This window comes from Triticum urartu, chromosome 5A (genome assembly GCF_056163025.1).
Source record: "Triticum urartu cultivar PI428250 chromosome 5A, HENAU_Tu73, whole genome shotgun sequence".
NCBI classification, from domain to species: Eukaryota; Viridiplantae; Streptophyta; class Magnoliopsida; order Poales; family Poaceae; genus Triticum; species Triticum urartu.
In genome coordinates, this window is record NC_141877.1 from 336,760,110 (window position 1) to 336,776,109 (window position 16,000).

The 16,000-nt window shown below is 48.8% G+C and overlaps 1 protein-coding gene across 1 annotated transcript; it reads right to left on the reverse strand.

The window, feature by feature from the left end:
• Nucleotides 1-600: 600 nt before the first annotated feature.
• Nucleotides 601-1,972, reverse strand: LOC147971301 (uncharacterized). Its single transcript, XM_087523908.1, has 2 exons — nt 1,692-1,972; nt 601-1,627 (listed from the first exon to the last, which is right to left on the reverse strand). Exons 1-2 carry the CDS (start codon nt 1,970-1,972, stop codon nt 601-603), a joined length of 1,308 nt encoding a protein of 435 aa, XP_087380034.1.
• Between the last annotated feature and the right edge of the window lie 14,028 nt (nt 1,973-16,000).

Here is a 16,000-nt window from a genome sequence, read left to right on the forward strand (position 1 = left end):
GAAGACTCCAGAGGACGGCGGCAGCTCGTCGAGCCAGCTGCCGGGTGAACAGATGAGCGGCTCGACGAGCCACGTCTTGATGCCGGATAGGATGAGGCCGTTGGCCCAGTCAACCTGGCCGTTGGACTTTGGGTGTGCAATGGAAGCCAGGTCGAGGCGGATGCTGGAGACGGAGCAGTACTGCGCAAGCACGCCCTTGGCGAAGTTGGTGGCATTGTCCGTGATGATGCTATTTGGCATGCCGTAGCGCACCGCGATGTCCTTGACGAATCGGACGGCTGTTGTCCCGTCCAGTTTCTTGATTGGACTTGCTTCGATCCATTTGGTGAACTTGTCCACCGCCACTAGCAACTGCGTCATGCCGCCTCGGGTGGTCTTGAAGGGCCCCACCATGTCGAGTCCCCAGACCGCGAAGGGCCAGGCGATCGGGATGGTCTGGAGTGCCGACGTCGGCTGGTGGCTACACTTGCTGAAGTGCTGGCATCCCTCACACTTGAGGATGAGCGACTCAGTGTCTTCAAGGGCAGTGGGCCAGTAGAAACCATGGCGGAAAGCCTTGGCCACCAGGGACCGCAAGGCGGCGTGGTGCCCGCACTCGTCCTAGTTTATGTCGAGGAGGATCTCAATGGCCCTGTCTTGCTCGACACAGCGCTGGAACACGCCGGTGGAGCTGCATTTGACGAGCTCGTTGTTGATGATGTTGTAGGCGGACGCCCGGTGCTGCACTTGCCGGGCTTCGGTTTCGTCCATGGGGAGGACCTCGTTCTCCAGAAATTCTGAGATGGGCAGGGCCCATGATGGCGCCGTCACCACGGCGAAGACGGCCACCATGGCGGGTTCTGGGACGGCAGTCCCCGGGTTGGGAACGGCGGCGGCCGGGTCGACGGCTGCAGTCCCTGAGCCGGGTTGAGTAGTCCCCGGGCCGGTTTCGGCAGCCCCCGGGCCGGGTTGAGGCGCGGTTGGGGCTTCCGGGACATAGATGGACTCGGAGTCCGGAGACGGCTTGACGGACGGCTTGTGCAGGTGCTTGAGGGAGACGCCGGACGGGATGGATTGCCGGGACGAGGTGACCTTGGCGAGCGTGTCGGCCACCTCATTTTCCGCACGCGCTACGTGGAGGAACTCGCAGCCCGCGAAGAATTCGGACAGATTCTGAACGAGGAAGTGGTAGCTCGCCATGTTGGGGTCGCGGGCCTCCCTTTTGCCAGAGCACTGCTGCACCACAAGATTAGAGTCGACATAGCATAGGATGCGCCGGGTGCCGAGTTCCTTGGCAAGCCAGAGGCCATGCACAAGGGCTTCGTACTCGGCAACATTGTTGGAGGCGGTGAAGTGGATCTGGAGCGCGTATTTGAGTCGGTCGCCCTTCGGGAAGGACAACACAATGCCGACCCCTAGGCCGAGACGCATCTTCAATCCGTCGAAGTGCATGCGCCAGTGCGTTGAGTCCAGCGGCGGCAGCATGTACTGGGTCTTGGTCCAGTCGACAAGGAAGTCGACTAGAGCTTGGGACTTGATTGTAGTGCGGGGCTCGTAGAGGATGGTGTGGCCGGCTAGATCGAGCGCCCATTTGGCGACCCGGCCAAAGGCATCCTGGCACCCGATGATCTCGCCGAGAGGGGTCGTGCTGACCACGGTAACAACGTGCTCTTGGAAGTACTGCTTCAATTTCTTGGGGGTGAAGTACACACCTTAACACATCTTCTGGTAGTGCGGGTAGTTCTGCTTGGAGGCAGAGAGCACCTCGCTCAGGTAGTAGACGGGACACTGGACGGCTTGGATCTTGCCCCTTCTCTGGTCGCTCGACCACCATCACCATGCTAACCGACCGTGAGGTTGCGGCGATGTAGAGCAACAGCGGCTCCTTCTCGGCCGGAGCGGCCAGGACGGGTGCGGTGGAGAGCATCCGCTTGAGGTCCCGGAAAGCCTCATCCGCCTGGTCGTTCCATTCGAACGGCGGCGTCTTCTTCATCAGCTAATATAGGGGCAAGGCCCTCTCGCCCAGCCGGCTAAGAAACCGGTTGCCGAGGCCAAGCAGCCGGTGAATTTCTAGACATCGCGCAGCCGAGCCAGCTTGCGCATGTGCTCGATGGCCTTGATCTTCTTCGGGTTTGCCTCTCAATGCCGCGCTCCGAGACGAGGAAGCTGAGTAGCTTTCCGGCCGGGACGCCGAAAACGCACTTTTCCGGGTTGATCTTGACCTTGTACTCGCGTAGGTTGGCGAAGGTTTCCTTCAGATCGTCGAGGAGCATGAGGTGCTGCTTGGTCTTCACCACGATGTCGTCCACATAGACGTGGATGTTGCGGCCAAGTTGCGGCAGCAGGCATTTCTGCATGCAGCGCTGGAAGGTGGCGCCGACGTTCTTCAGGCCGAACGACATGGTGATGTAGCAATATGCCCCAAAAGGTGTGATGAAGGACATCTTCAGGGCGTCGGCTGGGTCTAGCTTGATCTGATGATAGCCGGAGTGTAACGCCCCATATGTAACCTGCCATATTTGTATTCCAACTCTTGCCATTTTCGGCACTAAGTTATGATATTTCCTCGTTGTCGGGTTTTTGTCTTCGTGTTGTTTTTGTCTTTGTCATGCATCTCATATCATGTCATCATGTGCATCGCATTTGCATACATGTTCGTCTCATGCATCTGAGCATTTTCCCTGTTCTCCGTTTTGTATTCCGGCGCTCCTATGTCCTCCGGTGTCCCTTTTTACCTCTTTTCTTCCGCGGGTGCTAAACATTATCGGATTGGACCGAGACTTGCCAAGCGGCCTTGGTTTACTACCGGTAGACCGCCTGTCAAGTTTCATGCCATTTGGACTTCGTTTGATACTCCAACGGTTAACCGAGGAACCGTAGAGGCCTCGTGTGTGTTGCAGCCCAACCCTCTCCAAACTGGCCCAAAACCCACCTAAAACCCCTCCATCATCTCGGTCGTTCGATCACGATCGCATGGCCGCAAACCGTGCTCAATTTGGAGCCTCCTAGCTTCCTCTACCTATATAAAGGCATCTCCTCCCCGAAATCCCGGATCCACTCCAACCCTAAACCTAGTCTCCTCCCACCTCTCGCCGCCGGACGCGTCCGCTTCGGGCCGGACGTATCCGACTTTCCCCGCCGCCGCCACGTGGCACCTCCCGGTTCGCCCGGGCGCCTCCCTCCGCCGCCGGCCCGCTCGGCCCAGGCGCAGCCCTCCCTGGCCCTCGCGCGCCCGCCGCAGCCTTCGCTCGCCCCCGCGCCGCCCCGCCGCCCGCGCGCTGTCTCGCCGCCCTCGCCGCTCCGCCTCGCCGCGCCGGCCAGTCGCCGCCTCACTGTGCCAGCCGCCACCTCGCCGCCCCACCGACGCCGCTCGCCGCCACCGGTCGCCCGCCGTCAAACCTCGTCGCCGGCGCCGCCCAAGTCCCACTCCGGCCGGCCCCCGCCCGTTCCGGCCATCTCCAACCACTCCGGCGCCGACTCTGGCGAGTTCTCCAGCCAGCCTCGTCGAACGTGCCCGATCCAGATCTGAATCTCGAAGGTTGACCTAATTTTGCCCTAAGTCCCCAGCATTTTTAGCGTTTTTCGGCATGCCATAACTCTGCATCCGTGGCTCCGTTTTGGGCATGTAGCATATCAAATTGTTCGTCTCGACGAGCACTTCATTTCATCCCATTGCACCATGTTCATCTGAGTTCATATTGATGCCCTAAATGTTGTTGCAAGAGTGTTATGCAATGTTAGTTTCAGGTTCTTATCAGTAATTGGACATTTGTCATTTTTGCCATCATTAATGTGTGCCTCCTATGAACTTGAGCCCTACATGTGTTTTGAAGTATGCCATGCCATCTTTACAGGGGTGTATGCCATGTATTTTTGTGATCTCTGTGGTGACTAGCACAAGTATGCAAAGTAGCTCTCGTAATGTTGCTGATTTTAGGGACTTAGAAATCTTCTAAGTCTTTGCCTTGTTAATATTTTTATGCCATGTATTCATGTTGATACAGAGTGATCCATGCCTCTTTTGAGCATGTTCAGTAAGGATGATTTTGAGATAATGTTATGCTCTATCCATCCATGTCTTTGTTTGCAATTATGGAGCACCCTAGCATGACTCAATCGAGCACTACTTTTGCTATAAAATGTTCCTGGCAGAATGTTTACGTGTCAAGCATTTTTGCCGAGGTTGTTATAGTTGATCCTTGCATGCCATGAGGTTGTTTTTGCCATGTTTAGCTTCTATGCATGTCTACTTGCTGGGTGTATGCTTAGTTTGTCATGCAATGCCTTGTGGTGAGTGCATCGAGCTCCCAAACATGCCTACATGAATCTGTTTTGCCATGTTCCAGTTTTCTTCCAAGTATGAATCTGTTAACGAAAGTTGCTATGTTCACATGGTTGCCATTGTATTTTCTGATCCCTTTTGGCTCATGGTCAGTAAGGGACTGTTGTTGTATGCTTTGAGTAGCTTCATGCCATGCCTTGCTTTGCCATGATATATTCCTGTAGCATGTTGTTATCTTGCTCCAAACATTGCTTCCTGATGTTAAATTCCTGACATGTTATTTTCTCTAAGTCTGTAACCTGTTATCTTTTGCACTTTTGCCATGCTTGTTTGAACCTGCTATTGAGTGAATTAGCCGTAGCTCATTGCTCATCTTTTGTCAAGCATCTTGAGTGGATCACTGCCATGTGTTTTGTTGTTATGTTAGAGTGCAGTAGCTTGTTGTTCTTGATGCATTTAGATGGCCTCGTGTTGTTAATCGCAGATCGGTGCCATATTTGTTTTGCTTGTCTTTTGCAAACTGTGCATCCGATTTTGGTGATCTTTATATCGATTTCGAACGAAATCAACTCATCTTTCCAGTGGCACTCTTGGTTTTCCAAGTTGAGTCTAGGTTCAATCTTTCCTTTCTGAAGCATGCATATACATTGCATATCACATCCCGCATATCATGCCATGTTTTGCATCATGTTGCTTGCGCATTGCACCGTGGTTGATTGTGGTTCCCTTTGTTTGTGTTATTGCTTTGGGTAGAGCCGGGAGACGAGTACATGATCGAGGAGCCCGTTGAGTACGCTTACGATGATCAAGCTAACGTCAACTCGGAGAACTTTGCAGGCAAGATGACCATACCCTCAAAATCACTTCTATCTTTGCTTGCTAGATGCTCGCTCTATTGCTATGCCTATGCTACAATACCTACCACTTGCTTATCATGCCTCCCATATTGCCATGTCAAACCTCTAACCCACCTTGTCCTAGCAAACCGTTCTTTGGCTATGTTACCGCTTTGCTCAGCCCCTCTTATAGCGTTGCTAGTTGTAGGTGAAGGTTGGAGTTTGTTCCTTGTTGGAACATGTTTATTGTTGGGATATCATTATTATATCTTGTCTATTTTTAATGCATCTATATACTTTGTAAAGGGTGGAAGGCTCGGCCTTATGCCTGGTGTTTTGTTCCACTCTTGCCGCCCTAGTTTCTGTCATACCGGTGTTATGTTCCTTGATTTTGCGTTCCTTACACGGTTGGGTTATAATGGGAACCCCTTGACAGTTCGCCTTGAATAAAACTCCTCCAACAAAGCCCAACCTTGGTTTTACCATTTGCCACCTAGCCTTTTTCCCTTGGGTTTCGCGGACTCAAGGGTCATCTTTATTTACCCCCCCCCCCCCCCCCGCACCCGGGCCAGTGCTTCTCTAAGTGTTGGTCCAACCTGAGCGATGTCCAGCGCCCCTGGGCAACCAGGGTCTATGACAACCCGACGTCTGGCTCATATGGTGTGCCCTGAGAACGAGATATGTGCAGCTCCTATCAGGTTTTGTCGGCACATTCAGGCGGCTTTGCTGGCTTAGTTTTACCATTGACGAGATGTCTTGTAACCGGGATTCCGAGTCTGATCGGATTGTCTTGGGAGAAGGAATATCCTTTGTTGACCGTGAGAGCTTGTGATGGGCTAAGTTGGGACACCCCTGCAGGGATTTGATCTTTCGAAAGCCATGCCTGCGGTTATGGGCAGATGGGAATTTGTTAATGTCCGGTTGTAGAAAACCTAAAGCTTAATCTTAATTAAAATGAATCAACGGAGTGTGTGGCCGTGATGGTCTCTTTTCGGCGGAGTCCGGGAAGAGAACACGGTCTCGGGTTATGCTTGAACGTAGGTTGTTCTAGGATCACTTCTTGATCATAGTTTATCGATCGTGCCTTTGCCTTCTCTTCTCGCTCTCATTTGCGTATGTTAGCCACCATATATGCTAGTGCTTGCTACAACTCCACCTCATACCTTTTCCCCCTACCTATAAGCTTAAATAGTCTTGATCGCGAGGGTGTGAGATTGCCGAGTCCCCGTGACTCACAGATTCCTTCCAAAACCAGATGCAAGGACCGATGATACCGCTTCAGGAGATTCAACTGAGCTCAAGTGGGAGTTCGATGGGGACTCGGGAAGATACTACGTTTCCTTTCTAGACGATCAATAGTGGAGCCCAGTTGGGGCGATTGGGGACATTATGCATTTGGGGTTGTCTTTATTTTGGTTCCGTAGTCGGACCTTGAGTGTATCTGGATGAATGTAATGATTTATTTATGCTATTGTGTGACGTGGCGATTGTAAGCCAACTATGTATCTCTTTTCTTATTCAGTACATGGGTTGTGTGAAGATTACCCCACTTGCAACATTGCTTACAATGCGGTTATGCCTCTAAGTCGTGCTTCAACACGTGGGAGATATAGCCGCATCGTGGGCGTTACACGGAGTAAGCATCCAGTGGAGTCGATGACTTGGTCGCTTCGTGAGAGGGCAAATGGATCTTTGGGGCAGGCCTTGTTCAGGCTGGTGTAATCGATACACATGTGCCAGGTCTTGTTCTTCTTCAGGACGAGGACTGGGTTGGCCAGCCACTTGGGGTGAAACACTTCCATGATGAAGCTGGCTGCCAAAAGCTTCGCGACCTCTACACCGATGGTTCTTCTCTTCTCTTCGAAAAAACGTCGCATGGGTTGACGGACAGGATTGGCGTCCTTGCGGACGTGGAGTTTGTGTCCGGCGTACTTCCTCGGGATACTCGGCATGTCCTTTGGGGTCCATGCAAAAATATCTCGATTCTCACAGAGGAAGTCGACGAGCTCGCCTTCCTATTTGCTGTCGAGGCGGGTGCCCATGACAATGTATTTGCTACAGCTAGGGTCTTCCGGGTTCGGCTTCACTTTCTTGGTCTCCTTGGAGGGCTTGAACGAGGCCTCGTCGGCCGGCTCCTCGGCAAGAATTGGTGCGGCCGACGCCTCATTGGCTAGGGCGACGATCTGGTCGAGTTGGCGATGCTCCTCAGCTATGACCAGCGACTCAACCAGCTTGGTGCCATCTCGGGCACACTCTATGGACTTGCAGTAGTCGCCAGTGATGGTGATGAGGCCCTTCGGACCCGGCATCTTCATCTTCAGGTAGGCGTAGTGGGGGACTGCCATGAATTTGGCGAGCGCGGGCCGGCACAACAATGCATGGTACGCGCTGGTTAGGTCCACCACCTCGAACCAGAGCGGCTCACGTCGGAAATGGCTGTTGTCGTTGAACAGGATGTCGAGCCGGACCCGGACGATTGGAGAGCAGGAGAGGTCGAGGACGATGCCGTGGAAGATCGTCCGGGTCGCCTCCAGGTCTTTGGCCTTGAGGCCAAGCTTGGTCATGGTGTCGCGGTAGAGGATGTTGATGCTGCTGCCGCCGTCGATGAGGACTCGGAAGAACTTGCAGGTGCGCCGAGGCACGACGATGGTGGGGTTGAGGACGAGGGCATAGTCACCTGAACTCGGCATGACAGCCGGGTGGTCTTCCCGGGTCCATGTGACCGGGCGCTCCGACCAATGCATGTATTCTGGTTTGGCCGGGATGACGGTGTTCACCTCCTGCCGAAGGAGACGCTCATTGCGCTTGTTGTCGCCGAGGCTGGTGAAGACGACGTACGTCGTGTTCTGGGCCGAGTAGTTGTCGTCGCGCATCGCACCGCCGGCCGGGGACGGTGGTGGAGGCAGAGGCAGCTGCCCCGCTCCCGGAGCCGGGGTCGGAGGAGGCGGGACGTCGCCCCTCATAATGCGCTTGGTGATGGTGTTGGGGAACGTAGTAATTTCAAAATTTTCCTATGCACACGCAAGATCATGGTGATGCATAGCAACGAGAGGGGAGAGTGTTGTCTACGTACCCTCGTAGACCGAAGCGGAAGCGTTGACGCAACGTAAGGAAGTAGTCGTACGTCTTCCCGGTCCAACCGATCCAAGCACCGTTACTCCGGCACCTCCGAGTTCTTGGCACACGTTCAGCTCGATGACGCACCCCGGGCTCCGATCCAGCAAAGCTTCGGGGAGGAGTTCTGTCAGCACAACGGCGTGGTGACGATCTTGATGCTCAACCGTCGCAGGGCTTCGCCTAAGCACCGCTACAATATGACCGAGGTGGAATATGGTGGAGGGGGGCACCGTACACGGCTAAGGAATGATCACGAAGATCAACTTGTGTATCTAGAGGTGCCCCCCTGCCCCCGTATATAAAGGAGCAAGGGGGAGGGGGCGGCCGGCCTAGGAGGGGGCGCGCCAAGGGGAGTCCTACTCCCACCGGGAGTAGGACTCCTTCCTTCCTTGTTGGAGTAGGAGAAGGGGAAAGAGGGGGAGAGGAAGAAGGAAAAGGGGGCTGCGCCCCTTATCCAACTCGGACCAGAGGGGGGGGCGCAGGCCTCCTTCCTTTTGGCCTCTCTCGTCTATTCCCGTATGGCCCAATAAGGCCCATATACTCCCCGGCGAATTCCCGTAACTCTTCGGTACTCCGAAAAATACCCGAATCACTCGGAACCTTTCCGATGTCCGAATATAGTCGTCCAATATATCTATCTTTACGTCTCGACCATTTCGAGACTCCTCGTCATGTCCCCGATCTCATCCGGGACTCCGGACTCCTTCGGTACATCAAAACTCAAAAACTCATAATATAACTGTCATCGAAACCTTAAGCGTGCGGACCCTACGGTTCGAGAACAATGTAGACATGACCGAGACATGTCTCCGGTCAATAACCAATAGCGGAACCTGGATGCTCATATTGGCTCCTACATATTCTACGAAGATCTTTATCGGTCAGACCGCATAACAACATACGTTGTTCCCTTTGTCATCGGTATGTTACTTGCCTGAGATTCGATCATCGGTATCTCAATACCTAGTTCAATCTCGTTACCGGCAAGTCTCTTTACTCGTTCCGTAATACATCATCTCACAACTAACTCATTAGTTGCAATGCTTGCAAGGCTTATGTGATGTGCATTACCGAGAGGGCCCAGAGATACCTCTCCGACAATTGGAGTGACAAATCCTAATATCGAAATACGCCAACCCAACATGTACCTTTGGAGACACCTGTAGAGCACCTTTATAATCACCCAGTTACATTGTGACGTTTGGTAGCACACAAAGTGTTCCTCCGGCAAACGGGAGTTGCATAATCTCATAGTCATAGGAACATGTATAAGTCATGAAGAAAGCAATAGCAACATACTAAACGATCGGGTGCTAAGCTAATGGAATGGGTCATGTCAATCAGATCATTCACCTAATGATGTGATCCCGTTAATCAAATAACAACTCTTTGTCCATGGTTAGGAAACATAACCATCTTTGATTAACGAGCTAGTCAAGTAGAGGCATACTAGTGACACTCTGTTTGTCTATGTATTCACACATGTATTATGTTTCCAGTTAATACAATTCTAGCATGAATAATAAACATTTATCATGATATAAGGAAATAAATAATAACTTTATTATTGCCTCTAGGGCATATTTCCTTCAGATGGCGCACTGCCGAAGCATGTGCGTGGACGGCCTTGCGCCGCTGTGGTGCTTGCAAGGGGCGTCGAGCATCACCTCGAAGGTCATGGTGGGTTGCCACATCGTCTTGCCGGTCTGCCGGCGCTTGTCGGCTGGGTCGGTCACGGGCGCCTGTTTGGCGGCCATGACAAGCCGGTTGTCGTAGCGCTGGGCCAGCTGATCGGCCTTGCGCTTATTGTTCTGCTGGTTGTGCTGCTGCCGACTTCCTTCGCCGGCCGGCTTCGAAGGGGGAACCGGCTTCGCTTTGCCGGCTTCATCCAGTGCCACCTGGTTCTTCATGGCAGAGTCGGCTTTGGCTTACTTGTCCGCCGTCACCATGAGCGCGGCCATGGTGGCCGGTTCGGAGCTTAAGAGCTTGTGCTTGAGGAGGGTGCCATCCCGGCACCCGTTGACGAAGTATTGGATCGCTTGGACTTCGTGGACACTCTTGCAGCTATTCCGGAGCTCGGTCCAGCGTGCAAGGTACTCGCAGCTAGTTTCCGTCGGTCCTTGCACGCACATGACGAGCTGGCTGGGATGGCCGGGTCGTTTGTAGGTGCCGATGAAGTTGCGCACGAAGGCTTTCTCGAAGTCGACCCACGCGTTGATGCTGCCCACCGGTAGGCTGTTCAACCACGTGCGGGCCGATCCCTGGAGCATGAGCGGCACGTAGCGCATGGCAAGGCGGCGGTTATCGCCGGTGATGCCGATGGTGGTGGTGTAGTCGGTGAGCCAGTGTTCTGGCTCACGGTGTTGTTGTACTTGGGGGTGTGGCGGGGGAGCGTGAACCCTTTGTTAAAGGGCTCATCCCGGATGCATGGACCGAAGCCCGCCGGGCCGACAGGGCCGCTCTCCTCCAGCTCTTGCGAGAGGGCGAGTTGGTTGAGGCGGTGGCGGGCGTTGGTGTCATCAATGGCGTGGGGGCCCAGCCGGCTGGCGACCGTGATACGTCTCCGTCGTATCTATAATTTTTGATTGTTCCATGCCAATATTCTACAACTTTCATATAGTTTTGGCAACAATTTATATTATTTTTGGGACTAACATATTGATCCAGTGCCCAATGCCAGTTCCTGTTTGTTGCATCTTTTTTGTTCGCAGAATATCCATATCAAACGGAGTCCAAACGGGATAAAAATGGACGGAGAATATTATGGGAATATTCGGAGAATATGGGAAGAAAAATCCACGCGAGACGGTGCCCGAGGGAGGCACGAGGCAGGGGGGGCGCGCCCCACCCCTGGGTGCGCCCCTGACCCTTGTGGCCACCCCGTAAGGTGGTTGGTTCCCTTCTTTCACCACAAGAAATCTAATATCCGGATAGAGATCGTGTTAAAATTTCAGTCCAATCGGAGTTATAGATCTCCGGGAATATAAGAAACGGTGAAAGGGTAGAATCAGAGAACGCAGAAATAGAGAAACATATCCAACATAGGACCAGAGAGGAAACGCTTGTCCCATCTAGGGAGGAGGTCAAGGAAGAAGAAGAAGGAGGGGGCTCTCTCCTTCTTCTTCCGGTGGCACCGGAGTGCCACCGGGGGTCATCATCATCACCGCAATCTTCACCAACAACTTCACCGCCATCATCACCAACTCTTCCCCCCTCCATGCAGCGGTGTAATCCCTCTTTTACCCGCTGTAATCTCTACCTAAACATGGTGCTCAACACTATATATTATTTCCCAATGATGTATGGCTATCCTAAGATGTTTGAGTAGATCCGTTTTGTCCTATGGGTTATTTGATGATCGTGATTGGTTTGAGTTGCATGTTTTATTATTGGTGTTGTCCTATGGTGCTCTCCGTGTCGCGCAAGCATGAGGGATTCCTGCTGTAGGGTTTGCAATATGTTCATGATTTGCTTATGGTGGGTGGCGTGAGTGACAGAAGCATAGACCCGAGTAAGTAGGTTGTTTGCATATGGGACAAAGAGGACTTGATACTTTAAAGCTATGGCTGGGTTTTACCTTCATGATCTTTAGTAGTTGTGGATGCTTGCTAGAGTTCCAATCATAAGTGCATATGATCCAAGTAGAGAAAGTATGTTAGCTTATGCCTCTCCCTCAAATAAAATTGCAATAATGACTACCGGTCTAGTTATCGTTTGCCAAGGGACAAATAACTTTCTCGTAACAGAAAGCTCTTTGCTAAAACTAACTTAGTTGTGTCTTTACCTAAACAGCCCCTACTTTTTATTTACGTGCTCTTTATATTCTTGCACACCTATCCAACAACACCTACAAAGTACTTCTAGTTTCATACTTGTTCTAGTTAAAGCGAACGTTAAGCATGCGTAGAGTTGTATCGGTGGTCGATAGAACTTGAGGGAATATTTGTTCTATCTTTAGCTCCTCGTTGGGTTCGACACTCTTACTTATTGAAAGAGGCTACAATTGATCCCCTATACTTGTGGGTTATCAAGACCTTTTTCTAGCGTCGTTGCCGGGGAGTCATAGCGTGGGGTGAATATTCTCGTGTGTGCTTGTTTGCTTTATCACTAAGTAATTTTTTATTTGCTGTTCTTAGTTGTTCTCTATCTTTAGTCATGGATATGGAACATGAAATACCAAAAAAACAGGTGTACCTGCTACTCATGGAGATGGGGAACCTCCTAAAACCCTCGATGCTCATTATGTGAAAGATATTATGTACTACTTATATAATCCTAAGAAACCCCATTCAATTATGTTATGGGAGACACATTGAATCAATGTGAATACTTTAGGGATTATCGGTTGACTCAAAAGGGGAAACTATTATGGGATCAAATTCATATGTTGCATTGGTATGCTCGACAACTTTGCTTGAGATATGATTATACTTGTTGCTCTAGGATGAAGGCTCCACACCTTCCCTTTTCATGCAAATTTAATGATGATAAAACCTTGGCTTCTTATGCTAATGGTATATATGATTACTATGATGTGGAACAAATAGAAGAATTTGTTGCTTTTATGGGTGCTTATGAAATTGAATCTTTGTTAAAAGAGTGTGAAAATTTTGATGATTCAGTTTATAGACCTGAAAATTTAGCTATCCTTAAATATTGCTATGAGAATTATGAATTCAATGCCGATATTGATGTGTTTATTGAGAAAGTCTCCGCTGTCCAAGAAGAGACTAATATTTTGCAGGAGTCTATGGAAGAAGAAATTGATGAAACTGTGAGCTCATTGGATGAAAAAGATGATGAGGAGAGTGAAGAACAAAAGGAGGAAGAGCGGATTAGCTACCCGTGCCCACCTTCTAATGAGAGTAACTCTTCAACTCATACATTGTTTAATTTCCCTTCGTGCTTACCGAAGGATGATTGCTATGATGATTGTTATGATCCCGTTGATTCTCTTGAAATATCCCTTTTTGATGATGCTTGCTCTGCTTGTGGCCAAGATGCCAATATAAATTATGCTCATGGAGATGAACTTGCTATAGTTCCTTATGTTAACAATGAAATTATTGCTATTGCACCCACGCATTATAGTCCTATTATCTTTTTGAATTCTCCCGACTACACTATATCGGAGAAGTTTACCCTTATTAAGGATTATATTGATGGGTTGCGTTTTACTATTACACACGATGATTTTGATGAATATAATATGCATGTGCTTGCTGCTCCTACTTGCAACTATTATGAGAGAGGAACTATATCTCCACCTCTCTATGTTTCCAATACGATAAAATTGCAAGAAACTGTTTATACTGTGCATTGGCCTTTACTATGTGTGCATGAATTGTTCTTTTATGACATGCCGATGCATAGGAAGAGAGTTAGACTTCGTTGTTGCATGATATATGTTACTTTGTGCTCACTACTAAATTACAAATCTTTGTTGATTCAAATTGGCTTTGATATACCTTGGGATCCGAGTGGATTCATTACTTGAGCACTATATGCCTAGCTTAATGGCTTTAAAGAAAGCGCTGCCAGGGAGACAACCCGGAAGTTTTAGAGAGTCATTTATTTCTGTTGTGTGCTTTTATAAGGTTTCAAAATAAAAATAATGTGCCAAGATTTGCCTTTAGGATGTTTACTTTGCTTGTTGGTTTGTACGGTGCAGGACAGAAACTTTGGCTGTAGTGCGCGATTTTACATTTTTTACTGGAACGTCAAATGGTTCTGATTATTTTTGCAATGTATTTCTATACAAATTATTTATTTTTCCTAATTTTGGTAGAATTTTTGGAGTGCCAGAGGTATGGTGAATGTTCAGATTATTACAGACTGTTCTGTTTTAGACAGATTCTGTTTTTGATGCATAGTTTGCTTGTTTTGATGAAACTATCGATTTATATCAGTGGATTAAGCCATGAAAAGTTATATTACAGTAGCTACAATGAAAAAAAAATATGAATTGGTTTTCAACAGTACTTAGAGTAGTGATTTGCTTTATTATACTAACAGATCTTACCGAGCTTTCTGTTGAGTTTTGTGTGGATGAAGTGTTCGAAGATCGAGGATGTCTCGATATGAGAAGAAGGAAGAGAGGCAAGATCTCAAGCTTGGGGAAGCCCTAGGGACCCCAAGTAAATATTCAAGGAGACTCAAGCGCCTAAGCTTGGGGATGCCCCAGAAGGCATCCCCTCTTTCTTCAACAAGTTTCGGTATGTTTTCGGATTCGTTTCATTCATGTGGTATGTGCAGATCTTGGAGCGTCTTCTACATTTAGTTTTCATTTTCTTTTATGCACCATTCTGGTATGAGATAGTCCTTTGTTGATTTATAGAATGCTCATTGCACTTCACTTATATCTTTTGAGTATGGCTTTATAGAATGCTTAATGTGCTTCACTTATATCATTTGAAGTTTGGATTGCCTGTTTCTCTTTACATAGAAAACCGCCATTTGTAGAATGCTCTTTTGCTTCACTTATATTTGTTAGAGCGTGGGCATATCTTTTATAGAAAGATTTAAACACTTTTACTTCACTTATATCTATTTAGAGAGATGATAGGAATTGGTCATTCACATGGTTAGTCATAAAATCCTACATAAAACTTGTAGATCACTGAATATGATATGTTTGATTCCTTGCAATAGTTTTGCGATATAAAGATGGTGATATTAGAGTCATGCTAGTGGGTAGTTGTGGATTGTAGAAATACTTGTGTTAAAGTTTGTGATTCCCGTAGCATGCACGTATGGTGAACCGTTATGTGATAAAGACGGAGCATGATTTATTTATTGATTGTCTTCCTTATGAGTGGCAGTCGGGGACGAGCAATGGTCTTTTCCTACCAATCTATCCCCCTAGGAGCATGCGCGTAGTACTTTGTTTTGATATCTTATAGACTTTTGCAATAAGTATGTGAGTTCTTTATGACTAATGTTGAGTCCATGGATTATATGCACTCTCACCCTTCCACCATTGCTAGCCTCTCTAGTACCGCGCAACTTTTGTTGGTACAATAAACCCACCATATACCTTCCTGAAACAGCCACCATACCTACCTATTATGGAGTTTCCATAGCCATTCCGAGATATATTGCCATGCAACTTCCATCATCCTCATATACATGACTTGAGCATTCATTGTCATATTGCTTTGCATGATCGTAAGATAGCTAGCATGACGTTTTCATGGCTTGTCCGTTTTTTTTATGTCATTGCTATGCTAGATCATTGCACATCCCGGTACACCACCGGAGGCATTCATATAGAGTCATATCTTTGTTCTAGTATCGAGTTGTAATGTTGAGTTGTAAGTAAATAAAAGTATGATGATCATCATTATTAGAGCATTGCCCCAATGAGGAAAGGAAGATGGAGACTATGATTCCCCCACAAGTCGGGATGAGACTCCAGACGAAAAAATAAAAAAAAGAAAAAAAGAAAAAAAGAGAAAGGCCAAAAAATGAGAGAAAAGAGAGAAGGGGCAATGTTACTATCCTTTTACCACACTTGTGCTTCAAAGTAGCACCATGTTCTTCATGTAGAGAGTCTCTTGAGTTATCACTTTCATATACTAGTGGGAATTTTCATTATAGAACTTGGCTTGTATGTGAGACTATCTTCTCCTTTTTGTCTTCTCCACAACCACCATTCTATTCCACCTATAGTGATATGTCCATGGCTCACGCTCATGTATTGCGTGAAAGTTGAAAAGGTTTGAGAACATCAAAAGTATGAAACAATTGCTTGGATTATCATCAGGGTTGTGCATCATGTGAATAT

Excerpts from the sequence above, each read along its gene's own strand:
- LOC147971301 (XM_087523908.1), bottom strand. The coding sequence starts at position 1,972 with ATGAAGAAGACGCCGCCGTTCGAATGGAACGACCAGGCGGATGAGGCT. Across the intron at positions 1,628-1,691 it reads CTACCAGAAGATGTGTTAAG|CACGACCCCTCTCGGCGAGA; the intron begins GTGTGTACTTCA and ends TACCGTGGTCAG.